Here is a 19494-nt window from a genome sequence, read left to right on the forward strand (position 1 = left end):
TCCACAGTGTCATTCAACTGCACTTCATCAAAATCATGTAAATAAGTTTTTGTCTCACAGACACGGCAGCTGGCAAACCACAGAGTGATCTATTTTCCAGGCTTGAATAGCTTTTAGAAACAACTCTTGTTATGGCATGCATAGGTTCTTTCTCTTCAGCACCCTCTGCTGGTCGTAATGGGAATTCTCACCTGCTTTTATTTTGGTGGGGTTTTTCTGTGTTCCTGTGGGTAGAGGAAACAGGAAGCTGGTCACTTGTTAGCCTGCAGGATATGTTGTTGCTCTTTAAAACGTTTCTGCCTTGGAGAGTTATTGCTTGTGAGTATTAATGTACAACATGTTTACAAGTTTATTTGGTGCATTTCTATTACATAGATTTGTTTAGGAACCAGTTATTTCATGTGCTATGTTTATCTTTGAGGAAGCTAAACTCTCTAAGTTGTATTGTGATCAATACTGAGTCGCTGTTGATTACACATACTATATAACAGTATAGTTCATATCCTAGAAGTGTGTGTAAAGAGGAAAAGACATCTTGTGACATTTACTTTGTGTTTGTTTTTAGTTTTACGGGAAGAAAAGGATGTCAATCATTGAACTACTGACGAAGTAAAAAGCCTTAAACTTACTTCTGCCTCCAATGTTCATTGAAACCGTTAGCTGTCTGTCAAGTTGGGCAAAGGGACGCACAATAAGGACAGAACAGTAAAAAAGCAGCTTCTCAGCAGGCAGAGATAATCAAAAACAGCAACTTCGTCTGCCAGCACGTCTCATCTCTACTACTGCTTACGCTTGCCACACAGCAGCATTGTGGGATGGAGGACACACAAGTCACAAAAGAAATAACGCAGCTGTCGGCTCTAGAGACCAGGTCAGTGGCCTCTATAGCATCGAGTGGATCATCAGCCAGTCGAGCCGCTGCTGCAGCTCGTGCTAAACTGGAGGCAGCTCGCGCACGAGCTGACTATGCCAAAATAGAGTCAGAAATGATGATTGAAAAGGCTCGCATAGAAGCCAAATTGAACACTTTACAGTATGAAAAGGAGGTAGCAGCAGCTATGGCTGAAGCCAGCATCCTTGAGGTTGCAGCAGAGGAGTCTGTCAAAACTGAAAGGAAACCAGCCTTTGAAGAGACTGCTGAAAGGACACGGCAGTATGTGGAGCAGCATCTACAGCCAACCGAGAGTGCTAAACCAGAGGAAGAGCATAGAGAGTCAACTGTTCATGAGCTGAAGCCCACGATTCAACCCAGGCAAAGCTTTGGTACTCCATATGTTGAATCTCACTTGTTCAAAATGAGAAACAAAGCCATTCCAACATCAGGGCTATCTCAGGAACCAAAGTCTGGTATTTATCCCCACTCAACACCGCACCCACCAGAGAGCACAAGGGAAAGGTCGCCTGATCGAGTCACACCTCAACTCCTACCAGATGGCAGTGCTCAGGTGGGTGATATAGCAAGGTACTTGGCACGGAGGGATCTTATTAATGCTGGTCTCACAAAGTTTGATGACTGCCCTGAAAATTACTGGGCGTGGAAATCCTCCTTTCTGAATGCAATCAGTGGACTAAAACTCAGCCCCAGTGAAGAGTTGGACCTCCTTATTAAGTGGCTAGGGCACGACTCAGCACGGCATGTGAAAAGAATAAAGACGGTGCATGTCTGTCGTCCTGAAGTTGGACTGGACAAAGCCTGGGAGCGCTTGGAGGAATGTTTTGGCTCTCCAGAGATAATTGAAAAAACACTGTTCGACAGGCTTACAAACTTCCCAAAGGTCAGTAGCAAAGATCCTGTTAAGCTGAGAGAGCTTAGTGACCTGCTGCAGGAGGTTGAGGCAGCAAAATCAGAGGGTTATCTCCCAGGGCTAAGCTATCTTGACACTGCACGTGGTGTCGCTCCAATTGTGGACAAGTTACCACACAATATCCAGGAAAAGTGGCTCTCTCAGGGTTTTAGGTATAAAGTTGACCATAGTGTCATTTTTCCGCCATTTTCCTTTCTCTGTGACTTTGTCTGCAGAGAGGCACAAGCCCGCAATGATCCAGGCTTCAGGCTCTTAGCATCTACAACAGACCACTTTAGATCAGATACTACAGTGAGGAAGACCTATAAGGGTTTGGTCTCTGCTCACAAGACGGAAATATCACAGGGGAAAGCTGGCCAAGACAGCGTGAGAGAGCAAACCTGTGATGTGGAAAGGCAGTGCCCTATTCATAAAAAGCCACATCCCCTCAAGCGCTGCAGAGGGTTTCGCAATAAACCCATTGAGGAGCGTAAGACCTTCCTCAAGGACAATGGTATCTGTTTTAGATGCTGTTCTTCCACTAGTCACATGGCCAAGAACTGTAACACAACAATCAAGTGTACAGAATGTGAAAGCAGGAATCATATCTCTGCCCTTCATCCAGGACCACCTCCTGCAACTCTCTTTGGTCATGGCGGGGAGGGCACAGAAGAGACAACTCAGCCTGCTATAACATCGACTTGTACCGAAGTATGTGGAGAAGCTCAGAGAGGAAGATCCTGTTCTAAGATCTGCTTGGTAAAGGTTTTCCCAAAAGCGCAGCCAGAGCGAGTGACAAAGGCTTATGTCGTGCTCGATGATCAGAGTAATCGGTCACTTGCCAGGTCAGAGTTTTTTGATGTTTATGGCATAGAGGGGTCAGAGTCTCCATTCACACTTCGTACATGTGCGGGAACAACAGAAATGATGGGTAGAAGAGCTACAGGCTTTGTAGTGGAGTCACTAGACGGAGCCACATCAGTCACGCTGCCGACAATAATTGAATGTAATAACATTCCGAGTAACAGAGCTGAGATACCTACCCCTGAGGTGGCAGCAGAACATGCTCATCTAAGGCCAATAGCCCATCTCATCCCACCACTCGATCACAAAGCAGAGATCCTCCTTTTACTTGGACGTGACCTACTTAGTGTCCACAAAGCGAGGCAGCATAGAAACGGTCCTCACAATGCCCCATATGCACAGAAACTGGACCTGGGATGGGTCATCATTGGTGACGTCTGTTTAGGTGATGCTCATAAGCCTGCAGCTGTGGATGCCTATCACACTAATGTGCTTGAGAACAATCGCCCATCCTATTTCAGACCATGTCCAAATATGGTTCATATCAAAGAGAATTATGGGTCCAAGTCTGAGCGTAAAGCCTTCCCTACCACCAAAACACCTATAGTTAAGGCATGCACTCTTGGAAGCACCATCTTTGATACATCCGAGGACGATAACAAAATCGGCCTTTCTATTGAAGACAAACTGTTCCTAGAGGTCATGAAGAGAGAGATGTTCATAGATGACAGCAACAGCTGGGTGGCGCCACTTCCATTTAAGGGACCTCGCCAGTGGCTGCCCAACAATCGCGACCAGGCCGTCAAACGCTTATCCTCTCTTCAGCGCACCCTTGAAAAAAGGCCTGAAATGAAGAAGCATTTCTTTGCTTTCATGCAGAACATATTTGATCGTGACCATGCTGAACTGGCTACTCCACTTGAGGTGGACAAGGAGTGCTGGTACTTACCTACGTTTGGGGTGTACCATCCTCAGAAGCCGGATCAGATCAGGGTTGTGTTTGACTCAAGTGCAAAGTGCCATGGCGTCTCTCTCAATGATGTTCTCCTCTCTGGACCTGACCTCAATAATAGCTTATTGGGAGTATTGATGAGGTTCAGACGTGAAACTGTTGCAGTAACTGCTGACATTGAACAGATGTTTCACAGTTTCATTGTAAGAGAGGACCATCGAAACTATTTGCGCTTCCTCTGGCATGAAGACAACAATCCTGCCAATGACATCTGTGAGTATCAAATGAAGGTTCACGTGTTTGGCAACAGCCCCTCACCATCCGTAGCTATATACGGCCTTCGATGTGCAGCAGCTCATGGTGAAGAGGAATTCGGATCAGATGCACGACGCTTCATTGAGAGGGAGTTCTACGTTGATGATGCGCTTATGTCAAGGCCCACAGCCAGTGAATCTATTGATCTAATGAAGAGAGCACAGGAAATGCTTGCCACATCTAACCTTCGCCTGCATAAAATAGCATCAAACAGCTCTGAGGTTCTTGATGCATTTTCTCCAGATGACCGTGCAAAGGGGCTTAAAGAGCTAAATCTGGAGACTGATGTGACACCTACACAGCGAAGCCTTGGTCTGATATGGGACCTAAAGAAAGACGCCTTTACCTTTCGAGTAGCAGAGACAGTGAAGCCCTTTACAAAGAGAGGTGTCTTAGCTACAATCAATGGTCTTTTTGATCCCTTAGGATTTGCTTCACCGGTTACAATCCAGGGAAAGATGCTGCTGAGAGAACTTTCAAGTGAGGCCCTAGACTGGGACACTCCACTGCCTAGAGAAAGGGAGGCCGAGTGGGATACATGGAAAGAATCTCTTGTCGATCTCAAGAATGTACATATTCCAAGGACCTACGCTTCTGCTACGATGTCAACAGCAATCAGAAAAGAGTTACACATCTTTTCAGATGCCTCCACTAAAGCCATTGCAGCAGTTGCTTTCCTAAAGACCACTGGCGAAAATCAGAACCATCAGGTGGGCTTCGTTCTAGGGAAAGCAAAATTGGCCCCACAATCTGCTCATACAATTCCAAGACTGGAATTGGGAGCTGCTGTTTTAGCTGCAGAGCTTGCTGAAGTCATCACAAGTGAACTGGACCTAAATCTTGAGGCAGTTGAATTCTACACAGACAGTCGTGTGGTTTTAGGCTATATAAGCAACCAGACGAAGAGGTTCTATGTATATGTTGGCAACAGGGTGCAGCGAATCAGGAGGATTTCAGAACCAAAACAATGGCACTATGTCCCTACGAGCTCTAACCCTGCTGACATAGGCACACGCTCGGTGCCTGCCGCCATGCTTGGTGACAGTGCCTGGCTTAAAGGACCTGCCTTCTTGTTACAAGCTAGTGTTACAAGAGAAGCTGAAACCTATGACCTTGTGGACCCCGAGTTGGATGATGAAATACGCAGCTTTGTCACTCACACGAGTAATGATGGGTCTCTGCTTGGATCGCAAAGGTTCAGACGTTTTTCCTCTTTGAAGAAACTCCTCAAGGCCCTTAGTTTGCTCATTCATATTGCAAAGGTCTTCAAGAGCAAAGATGAAGGTCCCTCTTGCAGTTCATGGCATCATTGCAAACAGTCTCGCACAGCAGAGGAACTGACAAAGGCTGAGATTGTCGTCATCAAAAGTGTGCAGAAGGAAATGTTTGAGGAGGAACTTGCCTGTATTGCTAATGGTAAAGACATACCAAAACACAGCTCTTTACAAAAACTCAGTCCCTACTGTGATGATCAAGGACTCTTGAGGATAGGTGGAAGGCTCAAACACGCCAACATCGACTACAAGGAGAAACATCCTCTCATTATTCCAGGTGGTAGCCATGTTGCCAAGTTGATAGTAGAACACCATCACCAGCGAGTAATGCATCAGGGACGGGTGTTCACAGAAGGTGCAGTCCGTACTGCTGGATATTGGATTACAGGAGCAAGGAGGCTAATCAAACAGATTATCCACAACTGTATCACCTGCAACAGACTTAGGAAGAAAGCAACTGAGCAAAGAATGGCAGATCTGCCTTCTGATCGTATCAGCACCGAACCTCCTTTCACCTTCGTGGGTTTGGATGTATTTGGCCCTTGGTCTGTGGTCACAAGGCGCACAAGAGGAGGCCAGGCAAATAGCAGAAGGTGGGCTGTTCTTTTTACGTGTCTTAGCACACGTGCTGTGCACATTGAACTGATTGAGTCGATGGACGCATCAAGTTTCATCAATTCCCTGCGTCGATTCTTCAGTTTGAGAGGGCCTGTTAAGCAGATTCGATCCAATTGTGGGACTAATTTCGTTGGTGCTTGCCGGGAGCTAGGTTTCACACTGACAGATCCCGACGTGTCAAGCATTAAAACATACCTGGGAGAAGAGGGATGCACCTGGATCTTTAATCCACCTCACTCTTCTCATATGGGAGGAAGCTGGGAACGTATGATAGGATTGTCCCGACGTATCCTGGATGCAATGCTTCTCCAAACCCCGCACTCTCACTTGACACATGAGGTGCTTTCTACTCTAATGGCAGAGGTAACAGCCATCATTAATGCTAGACCTTTGTCTCCTATCACAACAGATCCTGACACACCCTTCCTGTTGACACTTTCCATGCTTCTCACTCAGAAGGTGTGCACTCCTCTTCCCCCTCCGGGAAGTTTTATTGAGAAGGATCTCCATCGACAGCAGTGGAGGCAAGTTCAACACCTTGCAAACACATTTTGGACCAGATGGAGACGGGAGTACTTAGGGACACTGCAAAGCCGGAACAAGTGGCAACGTAACCATGCAAACCTCAAGGTGGGAGATTTGGTGCTCATCAAAGATGCACAAGCGAGGCGCAATGAATGGCCAATGGGACTTGTCAACCAGATCTTCCCGGATAAGGATGGCAGGGTCAGGAAGATTGAAATGAGGGTCTCAAGAAATGGAACTATTAATACTTACCTGAGACCTGTGTCAGAGACAGTGTTATTGATGTCCCCAAAGGACTGAGAAGTATGTGTGTCATGATGGTAAACATTGTATTCAGATATAATCTGTAAAATCTTGCAGTTTATGATGTTTCAGTTGGTTCATAATGGTATTTTACAATACCAGACGGGGAGTGTTATGGCATGCATAGGTTCTTTCTCTTCAGCACCCTCTGCTGGTCGTAATGGGAATTCTCACCTGCTTTTATTTTGGTGGGGTTTTTCTGTGTTCCTGTGGGTAGAGGAAACAGGAAGCTGGTCACTTGTTAGCCTGCAGGATATGTTGTTGCTCTTTAAAACGTTTCTGCCTTGGAGAGTTATTGCTTGTGAGTATTAATGTACAACATGTTTACAAGTTTATTTGGTGCATTTCTATTACATAGATTTGTTTAGGAACCAGTTATTTCATGTGCTATGTTTATCTTTGAGGAAGCTAAACTCTCTAAGTTGTATTGTGATCAATACTGAGTCGCTGTTGATTACACATACTATATAACAGTATAGTTCATATCCTAGAAGTGTGTGTAAAGAGGAAAAGACATCTTGTGACATTTACTTTGTGTTTGTTTTTAGTTTTACGGGAAGAAAAGGATGTCAATCATTGAACTACTGACGAAGTAAAAAGCCTTAAACTTACTTCCGCCTCCAATGTTCATTGAAACCGTTAGCTGTCTGTCAAGTTGGGCAAAGGGACGCACAATAAGGACAGAACAACTCTTGACCTAGCAATGAAGGCAGGTTACCAGCTGTAGTAGCTCGTACAGCCAGCCGCCTTACGTAACCGCTGAATAATCGGGTCAAAACGATCGGATGAGAAGCAGGGTCAGGACTTCTGAGGTCACCCATTCAATCCCCAGACGAGGATGAAAAAACTGCACTCACACAGTTTATTAGGTACACTCAGCTAAAACCTAATGCAGTGTAAGACAACAGTCGTACAGTAAATCCTCTCTTCATCGTGGTAGTAATGTTCAGTTTTGCAGACAGGTGTTTATGGTCACTCTGAAGGTTTGTTGTGCTGTGGGATTGGATTACATAACACTGATGGGTGTTTCATATATTTTTGTAACCCTGTTAATATGAGTGAGGGCATACTAAATACCAAAAACACCTCTGTGTGTGGAGAAGGCAGTTCAGTGGTGTCACAAACTGCAGCGTCCAAGACGACGATGAAATTACACCTCGACAAAATATCTGACTAGCCAAGTGAAAGACTGTGTTCACACTAGGCTTGGTTGCATTGCACCCCGTCCCCACTTTCCTGCTGGCCTGCGCTCACACTGCGCTTAACGATCCGAGTCCTGAGTACACTTCAGTCTGTCTAAGCATCTCAAACTTTGATTTTTATGTGGCCACACTGGAGCTGCTCTGGAATTGGTGAGAAACTGTCCTCTCACATACATTATTACTTAAGGCGAATTTCACAGAGCCAGCAGTTGTTGAGAAATCATCGGACTTCCACACTTGGCTGACCGCACTAGGTGTGCAAGTGTCTGACCTCACTGTGACCTGGCCCACCTCTTCAAATCGGCTAGGCTAAAGTACCGTACGCACCAGTTACGGGGGCGACCGTGGTCCAGGGGGTTGAAGCTCGGTTACAGGTTGCCGGTTCGATCCCCAGCTCTCTCTGTCCTGGTCGTTGTGTCCTTGGGCAAGACACTTTACCCTACCGCCTGTTGGCCAGAGGGGCCGATGGCACGACATGGCAGCCTCGCTTCTGTCAGTCTGCACCAGGGCAGCTGTGGCTACAACTGTAGCTTCCCTCCACCAGTGTGTGAATGCGAGAGTGAATGAATAACGGAATTGTAAAGTGCTTTGGGTGCCTAGAAAAGCGCTATATAAATGCAATCCATTATTAGTTACACCAGTCAAATAAACTGGACTTTGAGGGTCAAACATAGTCAAGCGTTACCCAGTTTGGCACCATAAATATCAGAAAACAGTCCAGTTTAAGCAAAATCTAATGGCAGTTAAACTTTGTCTGTACACAAATCACATGTATATTTAAGAGGAATTAATCACAGCTTATTTCAAATGCCACTGTGCATAACACTGCACATGCATGACGTTAGCTACACCTGGCAACGTAACCTAACATTAGCAGTGACGACAGCAGCCTTCTTTCCTTCCGCACGTCTATGCACAATGCATTATGCATTGCCAGTTTAGTCAGCACAGCTCATATACAAATGCTCATTTTTGACATTATAATACCATAGAGCTCTGCAGGTATTCTCTTTCTCTACTTTGTGTGCATTAATAAAAAACACGAATAATTACAGTAGATTAACAGAGTAGTATTTCTGTTGCTGACAAGTGAGGGCAGCAACATTTAATTGTCTAGTTGGCGAATCATCCACATCCACAGTACAAGTTTAAATCTTGTTAATAAGTTGGTGACAGCTGGAGAAATCAGTTAGGAGCCCTCGCTATTTACCACATTTAAAATACCTTTGAGCAAGGCATTAAAATAGGTTTTATTGAACCTTCTGACATTTTGAATTAAATATTAATTTGCATATGAGATTCTTAATTGTTGTCATATTTGCTACATCTGGCTTTTTATAAATTATTGCTTAAAAATGAATTGTGCAATTTATTGAGGTTTTTCAGGGGAGGGGGATTAGCACTGATGATGTAGAAGTTCTCAAAAAGTAATGCATCAAATATGACACACTTTGATTTAAGGGGTTAATGCCCAACCTGGGGTCATACTTGTGACTGTAACTGTTTCGGTGAACATACAGCAGGTGACTCTGGGTGCAAAGCAATGCTTAAATGGCCCTCCATCTGCAGCACAGACTATTATTGTTCCTGCTGAACTGGAAACAGGCATTAGCAGAAAATACGGTATATGGGAATGAGGCTACAGCAGGTCACAAACAGCTCTGAAATGGTTCGATTTGTCTGGAAGCTTGTGCTTTTATCTTGATTGACTGTAAATGAATGAGAAATGTCAACACGTGGTGGCCTCAGTGCAGCAGTTAAACCCGTCTTCGAACAGTAACAGGTCGGCCATGCTGCCATACCAGCCAGGACTCTTCTGAACACTCCTCATGAATTAATTCACTTTGAGATTAGCTTGTTTAACATCCCTCCAAGCACTGTACTGTCGCTCCAGCTTAAATCATATATGAATCTGCGCTGCCCCCTGCAGGCTGGTATTTGCATGTGCGAGGAAGGCTTCACAGAAGTGCTGTCATCCACTGGGCAGCTGGACCAGTGTGCCCCCATCCCCATCCTGGAGATCCCCACAGCAGGGGACAAGAAAGGGGATGTGAAGACCAGTCGTGCCATTAACCCCACACTGCCCACCACCATCCAGCCCGGACGCAACGGGCGAACTTGGTACCTGCAGCCCTATGGACCAGGTCAGACCATCACACACTCATCACACCTTATGCAGATTCATAGCACTGTTTACCAAACTACAGGTTATCGTCAGTGTTAACAAACATCACAAATGCAAGGAGAATACAATTGTTTTGCTGCTGTCAAGTGAAAACCTTTAAAAGACCTCTCCAATGCTCATTTGCACCTCTATACTGTATTTCTTGGACTCTACTAGAGTAATTTTGTATGTTTCACAGGTCAAAATGATCCGTATTTATCTTATACATGGCCTCTGTCTAGCCCCTCAGTTCATCCGCCATCTTAAAACAACCTTTTTGGTTCCTGTTTTTAGGCCACCTGCACTTTCAGCCAGTTTTCCTCTGATTGACGGCTTCTCACAAACAGCAGATGTATGAGGCTGCTGTGCTAACAGCCAGAGCTGGTTTTAAAAATAAAAACTCCCCCCATCTTTGACATGCAGTGATATGACAGAAAATAAGAAAAACCATAACAGCACCCCCATTTAATCTTTAAAATGCCATGTGTTGGGGAACTACTTAAAGTGCTGCTTTACAAGCTTTTCTTTCTATAGAAAAATGAATGTAGGCACAACTATTGCATCCTTTCCAAAGCAAGCCTTTGCTTACAGTGATGGTAAACATGTATCTGTAAAGTAAAGAATGTGCAGAGAATAATAAAAACTCCTCCATTTCAAGTTTCTGTTAGTGTGGCTGAAGGGAAAAGATTTCCGAGTCCAGCGTCTGACTTTTTCCAACCTACAGAGCTCCACATAATCCTTGAAGTGAAGTTAAGACATAAAGCTGAGAGGTTTTCACATGACAACAGCAGGACGTGCTTTACTTTCAGTGTGTTTGGGCGGATTTAGTGTTGACAGTGCTGAATTAATGTTAGCTTGTACTTGCAGCTCTGTATGAAATAAAACCAACATGTAATATCACACGAGTCCTTTTGGATGCACTGATGAAGCTTTCCTACCTGCTCTTGACTTCCGCTACATTAACGTTTGAGAGCGGCGTCTGCACGGAGCGTTGTGACTGATGATGCATGCGAGAGCACAGAACAGATTGAGTTAAAGTGTCTCAGGAGCAAACACTTCCACATCCACAAACCATCACTTACAGTAACCTTTGCATTGTTTATCTTCCATATGCTTGCTTGTTTTGCAATACAATGCTTGCTGTTATACTTCACTACAGTAAGATATAAATAAAGATGCAACTAGATTATATAGCTTGTGATTTGCACTGTGATCAGGTCAACTTTAGGAACAAGAGAAAAGCAATTGGGCATGTTTAAGAAATCGACACTTCAATATTTTTTGCAAGTGCCGCATACTTACTGAGTACACACAGAGTACTTACAGGGTACTAATTGCATAAACACGACTGTAAGCTGGAAAAAGAAAAAAAGATGATGGGTGCGTGTTTGACAGTTATAATGCCCCACTGCGTCACTGATTTGTCCTGTATGTGCCAGCTTCGGTTTTCTGGTCTGACGTCAGAGTTGTGCTCGTCTAAGGAGCTTGGAAAGAAAACGACTGGGGTTCTTTAAGTTTTAACAAAACGTAATCTGACAAAATATCTATTATTCTAAATTAAATGACTAAATTGGCTAAAAATATTTTCTTACAGTGCCGAGATTTATTTTGGCTCCAGCTCTGTTTGAGACATGGTCTCTATAAAGGAAAAATTCAGATTTCATTTAATATTTCAGTCTATTTGAGTCTATTTCTACCCCCTGCAGAGTTAATAAATTATCACTCCATTATTTCTGACACATTCTACTAATTATAAAAAAAATAAGAGACAACATGTTTACATGACTGCGAGTGACAGTAGTTTGGGAAATGGACACTAGTACACTTTGCAGTCTGTAAGCAATGATCACAGATCACTTGTGTGAAGTCAGCCCCTGGCCCATTTAACCGTCAGGCTCTGGCTCCTCGCTGCCCATCTGACAAAAGCTGCTGCACCCTGAGAAAATACACAGAGCACCATTTATGGATAACAACGTGCTCCGCTGGTTTCTCATTCCCGGTATTTTTTGCCTTGTTTTCTTCCACTATGCCCCCAGATAAGTACCTGACTCTCAGGATATTACACTGTAAACCACAAGCTATGTGATTTATTTATTTATTGATATTAGAGGGATGCACTGATCCAATACTTGAATCGGATGTTATATCAGTCCAATCCTAATTCACAAAGCAGGATCAGGTATTGTTGACAGTGGGTCAGTCTGTTCAATAATTCTATGTTTGTCTGCGATTACTACACCACACATCAGCAGCTGTTAACAGGAGAGCTACAACAGTAACAGCAAAGCATCACCAGTTTAGACATATTTCACCTCAAACTGTGGTTGAGTGATTTGACACGACTGAAAAGCTCCAACATCGACAGTGCTTTATGTATTACCTTCTCATTGGCAGCCTTTTATTATTAATAAAATAATCTAACACAGTGTGGTAAAGCAGATTATTATTATTTCACTTGTTAAGGAGGAAAGGCTGAGAAGGTTTGGACATGTGCAGAGGAGGGATAGTTGATATACTGGACAAAAGATTTTGAAGATAGAGCTGCCAGGCAGGAGGAGAAAAGGAAGAACATAGAGAAGATTCATGGATGTAGTGTGAGAGGAGACGCAGGGCTGCTGTGACAGAAAAGGATGCGAAGGAGAGGGTGAGATGGAGACAGATGATCCGCTGTGGAGACCTCTAAAGGAAACAGCAAAAAGAAGTAGTAGTTGTCAGCTTTACTCCACTCAGGATGCTCATGTTTGTATGAGAGGTGATGCACTCACATCAGAGCTGGAAAGCAGAAGCTGGTGCAGCTGTAAATCACAGCAATATACAGTAATGACTCTCACAGTGAGCTGAAGGGAGACTGATGAATAAAAATATATTATTATTTTATTTAGGCTATTAAATTTAATTAAATTTCCTTACGCATAAAAGAATGAGTCCAAGTCTCTTCCTTAGAGTGAGGAATATAGCTTATTAATTTGTCACAGGATCAATACAGTTTTGGCAGATACTCTGAGCCAGTGTCTCTCTATCATATTGGAACTGGAAAAAGTTGGATCAGTGTGTCCCTAACTGTTATAAAGTACTGCAGAAATCTTCACAGAGTCCTTTTAATGGCTTCTGGTTCCATGTCAAAGTGTAAACAGACAAACTGACGAGCTTCCTCCTCCACAGATGGGAAGCTGAAGATGTGGGTGTATGGTGTAGCAGCTGGAGCCTTTGTGCTCCTCATATTCATAGTGTCTATGATATACCTAGCTTGGTGAGTTGATGAGTTTAATCTCCCCTATAATCATCCTCCTCATCCTCATTCATGAAACTATTAACATTTTTTACCCCCCACCCACTCTGAGTTCAAGCGTCCCCTCCCTCACATCATTCCTGTTTTTGGTTTTGGATTTTTTTTGTCTTTACTTATTTTGCTTGCTTCATGCCCTTCCCATGTGAGAGCAGCAGCTACTGTGCTAAGGTGCATCGCTCACTTAAGGCCCAAGAGTCTGATGCCAATGGGACGGCAGTGTGGATGGGCCAAAATGCACACGAGATGACTTACACCTGCCCTGATTGCCAAGACCTAGCTCAAAGCAGCAGCAGCTAAAGAGGATGTGGAGGGTTCACCCCCACCCCGACACACCCTTCAGTATAAGTACCTGCAAGTCCCTGAGCTTTCCCTGTGACCTTTGTCAAGTTGTCACATGTCCTGCCTGACTGGCTCAGTGAAGGTGCTGGTCCAGGTGAGGGCAAACCACCCAGAATATGTTTCTCTCAGTTCTCGTAGAGATCTTTTAGCGCTCTTAGACACACTGATGTTAAGTCACCCTGACCTTTTCTCTACCCACTGCCTTATTTTAATTATAATCACGCACTCCAAGTAAATCTACACACATCACAAAGCCAATTTATAATTACAGCTGATTGCAAACCATAGTGTTTCTCTAAAAGATATATGACAGAGCCCCCGTGATGTCAACCATTTGTTTAGGACAAGAAAGAGTCCACGAAACATTGGTGTTTAAAGACAGGTTACCCTGTTGTATGCTGTAAAGTAAGCTTACTATCGCTATATGACATCACTTTTTTAGTAACAAAGAATGTAACATCTGTAACAACATGATGACTTCCTGTTAAATGATGACGTTTATACTTATCAGGTCCAGCTAATCACAAATAGCGAGGAGATATTAAACATGAATCCCAGAAGACAGCTCGAGAGTAAAGAGGTTGAATAAGAACTTGAAACCACTTCTGTGTCTGTACACTCAACAAAAAGTAAGAGCCAGGAGGCGGTCAGCTTACACTGAAAAACTGCAGAGAAAAGGTCAGCTCTGGCCAAAGTTCAAAAGTACAGCTACCACCCACAGACTTGGTGTAGACGGACGTAGCTTGTAGGTCAAAAGAGTGAAGTGATGGTGTAAGTGCCTTAAGCCTGCGTTCTTTTTTAACAGCTAGCAGGAGGCGACTCCTCTGATTGTACAAAGAGACAAACTGAAACTTTCTGGGAGAAAAACCTTTCGCTCTGTTCTTATATGACCTTGGAAAACACTCGTTTTTTGTTCTAAGGCTCCAGATTCAAGTCTTAGTGAATACAATACGATGCTTATTTTGGAAAGTCAAAAATAAAGTTTTAAAACACCAAGATGGCAACATTAAAAACACTCAGCTCAACTGTTCCCATCAGGATTTCAATAAAGAAGAAAGGTACAGCGGCTACATTCACGCAACGTAAGCCACGATTGTTACAATCACCATTGTTACAAAACTAAACTGAAAGTAGTCATGAAAAACATTTTACTCAGCTTAAATAAATAATAACATCTGCATTAATGCTATTTTTATGAGACTGGGATGTCCATATGGCTGTATTGTGCTTTTCTGAACTCCTTTTAAATCTGACCCAGACAATAAAGTTACATTATATACCCATGCATTATAGCTCATATTTTAAAAAACCAAAATAAGGGCTCAAAAAGTAAAAAAAAACAAAACCCAACTTCAAATAAAGACATGGACAAAAATAATGATAATTTTCTTAATACACAGTTAGGTTTAAATCAATAACTGTTTCATAAGCTTGTTACATGTTTGTATGAAAAACTGAACAGTTCAACTAGTAAAAATATTTGATTCCTCACAGAAATACAGGAAATTAGAAATGCTAGAGTCTCTGCACTGCTGAATAAATGCAGTTATTTTACAGCTTATTTGTTTTAGGTTATCAAACAAAGTTATCCATGAATATCATAAACTCAACTTAGAGAGATTGTGTTAATCACAAAACTGTGATGTATTAAAAAAAAAAAAAAAACCTTTTTATGTGTGAATACTTGTTAGCAGAGCGGAAAAAAGGTAAAAAGACAAAAGTTACACTTCAAATGTTTAAAAAATGACATTAAAAATAACATTGCTACAGTGGACATGTTCTTCACCATCATATACTTTCATCATACTTCTCAGAGCTCGTGTAAAATTATTTTTCTCTCATTTAATTTTTTTTAAACGAGGGTTAATACTAATGTGTGGGAATAATCGTCTTGTTTAAACTCCAAGCAGAATATGAGCAGACTGAGATGACATTAAAGAGACATTTAAGTATTAACTCCAGGCAAGGTTTAAATCAGGTTTAGATCTCCACGAGGCTGAAGTGCTTTAATAAAACGATGTCACGCTGCCCTCTTGTGGACAAAGATGGAACCATAGCAACACATGCCCTTTATTTCCTTCCCAATCAATATTGTTACAAGATAAACACTCTTTGTTCCTCTGTGTTCCTTTACTTTAAAAGACCATAATCTATAAAGTAGGATAAGAAGATAAGAAGTTCAAATAGCAATCAGTATTTTGTTAAATAAATTTAATATCAACCTTTGGTGCTTTTCTTTGGCTTATATACTCAGCTTCGATTTGGCCTAAAACACGCTCTGTGTCACTTTTAACATCAGGAAATTTTAATGACCATTTTTTTAACCTTATTTAATTTCTTCTTTTATTTTAAATAATCGTTTAACTGAAAAAGATTCTTTGTTATTAAGAACAAACACAGCTACAGCTGTAGTGTGATCACGCATCACTACAGATGAGGTGTTTGATGAACACGTTTTTGCTGCTTGCTTGAACGTTTGCTGTCGTTTACTCTGCAGCGATTTTATCAGCTCTTCATCAGAAAAACTATTCACAGGAAATTCCCTAGAGTGTTCCTCTGATTGTGCTCACCAAATCCAGTGCTTCAAAAAGCATTTCGGTACATTTCTCGTACTCTGGCTGTGGGAGGAAATATTAATTAGACTTTTTTTTTCTAGTTAAAACTAGATAAAAAAAAAATCTTAACAATAGAAGTTAAATGATAGAATACACAGCAGAACTAAATATTGGCTTTAATGATTTCAAAAGCCGTTCTCTATGGGATATCAGATGCTTCTGAAAATGTCTAATATTACACACCTCATTACTTTGACACACCCTGATGTTTAAGCAGCACTGAGAGCTCAGAGAAAAGCTTTGTGTCTTTGCTTCATCTAGAAGATTTTTTCCTCTCTGGTAGAAGAGGTCGGGCATGTGATCGTCTCTCTGCATATTAACTCACTAATAGCTCTTCATCCTTTTAAACTGAGATGTATGAGTCTCATTTCTCACAAAAACAAACAAACAAAAAAAAACTGTTTGTTTAAAACCTGTTAACCAGTACAGTGACTGTAGTCTGGGCTCTACAGCTTTTTAGTTTTTAAGGTAACCTGATTTGTAGTTTTTTTATTTTGTTAGGAGGTTTTTTGTAGCTGTCAGATTTTGAATCCCATGAAATTTCAGAACCAATGATGACATGGTTGAAATACAGAAGCCTAAAATAAGGTGCAATCAAATACTGAGTGAGTAGAACCATATTATATAAATAAAACCATACCTGATTTAAACTCTGGACCATTTTTAAATCATCATCGGCCAGTCCTGTTTTGACAACTTAAATTGCTCTTCTGCGATTTTTCACTAGCTTTTTTCAAACTGACCTAAATTTCATTTCAAGGATCATCAGTAGTAATCTGATCCTGGTATCCAGACATGACCCAGAGTGTCACATTATTACACCCCCCCCCCCAAAAAAAAAAAAGCATGAAAGCATTCAAGCAAACCACCTGAGCCGTGATACATGCTATCCTGGGCCAGCATACTGAGTATTTTAGCCACAAACATTCACCAACTGCTTTAATCTTATGATTTGGCTCCCGGCCACTCAGTGCTCTTTCTCCAAAAATTAAGGAAATCACAACACTAGCAGAGGTAGCTCAGCAGGTTGAACGGCTCATCTGCCAGATGAGCTGTTCTACCAAAAAGATCAGGCTACTCCATTGGGTGAATGAGGCTTGTAGTAAAATGTGATTTGAGTGCCCAGTTTAATGGTCAGAGTGGGACATCCAGGGAGTCATCAAAACAAGGCATGGCCGTTCCCAAGGAAATTGTCTATATGGGTAAATTAGCCACATTTAATCAGGTATGGGTCTTTTTTTCTTTATTGATTGTGTTGCAGAACTTTTGTCATTACTTATGCCAGATGTCACCATGATTGTCTAAAAAAAAAAAAAAAAAGCACACACACAGTTTATGATGTGATGTAATATCTGCATCCTTTTTTAAGGTCAAAAACAGAAGTGAAGAACTACTTTTGAACAATTGCTAATGTTTTTATTGAGACTTAAATAATAATTTAATGGTTTTTAGGAAGTCTCGTTGGTTTTGTCATTTTCATGGGATTCAGAACAATCAAGGCTATCGTTACATTAAGTATTGATAATTTATTTGTGGACTAGAGATACTTGAGAAGGTTCACTATCAGCTTAAAACTGGGAACAGGTATTTTTTAGATTATCAAAAAAACCCTGAAACTACAAATCAAAATTAGGAAGCAAAACACAATTCATATGGACATCTTTTGCATTTTTCAAAACACTTTCCCTCCCCTGTTTGTGACATCGCCTCACCTGCATTGTGTCTCTCATAACTGCCATCGCATTTACCCAAACACTTCATGATTAGAGTGAAAGCAGAGTTGTGTTTGGAGAATCTTTCAAGTGCCACTCTGACCCCGTTTTCATCTTTCCATACAGCAAAAAGCCAAAGAGACCTCAGAGACAGAGACAGCAGAATAACCGACTAAAACCTCTGACTCTCGCCTACGACGGGGACACGGACATGTAGTCCTCCACGAGCTGCTTCACCCAGCACTTCACCTGTCACAGAGACCCACTTCATCACGCCATTACAGTGAGCGACATGGATGTTTGCAGCGTGAATGGACACGTCACGGAGCGCAGAAATGACGGGAAATCCTCTTAGCAGAGACACTGGTGGGGTTTAACCATTTCAAGTAGAGCTTCATTCACTCCTCTTTTGTTTTCTCGACTATTTTCTTTTTGCAGAGCTTTTATGACCTCCAGCGTGTTCAAGGAAATGCCTTTTTTTTTGCCCCCTACACACCAGTATTTCTATATTGAAAGACTTGTTTGAGACACTGGAAATGCTGGGCGCAGAAGACAGAACCAGCCCTCCTGCTGTCTTTGAACATGGTAGCGCAGGCTCCAGCTCTTCCCCCGCGCTTTTTCTGCTTGTCCCTAAAAATGCTGAGTAGCTGGGGGCTTAGGATGCTCTGACGCTTCGCACGTTGCCAAAAGTCACCGCAGGGAAGAGGAGGAGGGAGAGGAAAATCTCCATAAAAAGGTTTGTATTCCTTTTTCTCAATCCTCAACTGGGTTTTGACTCAAATCTCTTTTACGGTCTTGAACAAAAGGGAGGCATTACTTCTCCCTCTCTTTTTTTTTCGGCTTGATTCAGAGGCACACAGGCCTGTGTTTGTGGGATAAACCGATCTGTATGATGCTGATGGAGGAGTAGCCTGCAATCAGTTGTTCATGGAAACTACTGCCTGCCTGCCTGCTTGCCTCCACCCTTGCTTTGTTTCAGGCACTACATTGCACTATATTAGTGCAGCATGATATGCACATGTGACTTCTACTTTCTATTGCCATAAAACACTGCCTCTTCCACAGACAAAAAAACAAAAACATAAAGCAGTCAACACGAGAACATTACAAGGGAAGCAACAGCGACAGGAAGGGACGTTTAGACGTGTCACGTTCGATAAAACAGGTGTGAATCTCAAGTAAATATATGTATAGATTTTATTTCTCACAAACATCGGACTTTTTGGTTGTAGTAAAGTCGCTTTTGTGGTTTGTAGATTTCGTCTGGTGTCATCACTTTATTTCTGCCCAGATGCAACTACGATATCAGCAGGTATTAACTGATCGCCTGCTTTACAAGTTCTTTTTTAAATACTTTTTTTTAACTCTTTACATACAACAGATCATGTGCAAACACTCAAATTTTGCAGTAAGTAATAAAAAAATGGACACTGCAAAGTTTTAATCATTCATGTCATGCAAATGTCGTTTCTGCCTTACTGACGATAACTGAATACTAACAGTCCTCTAATACAGTTTAATACTTGAATGGGGCAAACGTCGACACTACAGTATGTTTAGACAAAAAAAAAAAAAAACAACGAAATTTTCTTTCGAGG

The 19494-nt window shown here is 42.1% G+C and overlaps 1 protein-coding gene across 4 annotated transcripts in view; it reads left to right on the forward strand.

Moving 5' to 3' along the window:
* Positions 1–18980, forward strand: part of thsd7ab (thrombospondin, type I, domain containing 7Ab) — a gene marked incomplete at its 5' end in the record, with an annotated part of 205505 nt that extends 186525 nt beyond the window's left edge. Inside the window, 3 exons of one of the 4 annotated variants that reach the window (XM_080895569.1) lie at positions 9708–9921; positions 13104–13191; positions 18023–18980. In XM_080895569.1, the coding sequence (XP_080751695.1) occupies positions 9708–9921; positions 13104–13191; positions 18023–18113 (393 nt within the window). In that variant the 3' untranslated portion in view covers positions 18114–18980. Of the gene's footprint in view, positions 1–186; positions 7259–9707; positions 9922–13103; positions 13192–18022 lie in introns of those variants that run through there. The other 3 variants (XR_013973277.1, XM_080895568.1, XM_080895567.1) reach the window with 3 other exon arrangements.
* Positions 18981–19494: the final 514 nt, after the last annotated feature.

This window comes from Rhamphochromis sp. 'chilingali', assembly GCF_963969265.1.
Source record: "Rhamphochromis sp. 'chilingali' genome assembly, chromosome: 11".
NCBI lineage: Eukaryota > Metazoa > Chordata > Actinopteri > Cichliformes > Cichlidae > Rhamphochromis > Rhamphochromis sp. 'chilingali'.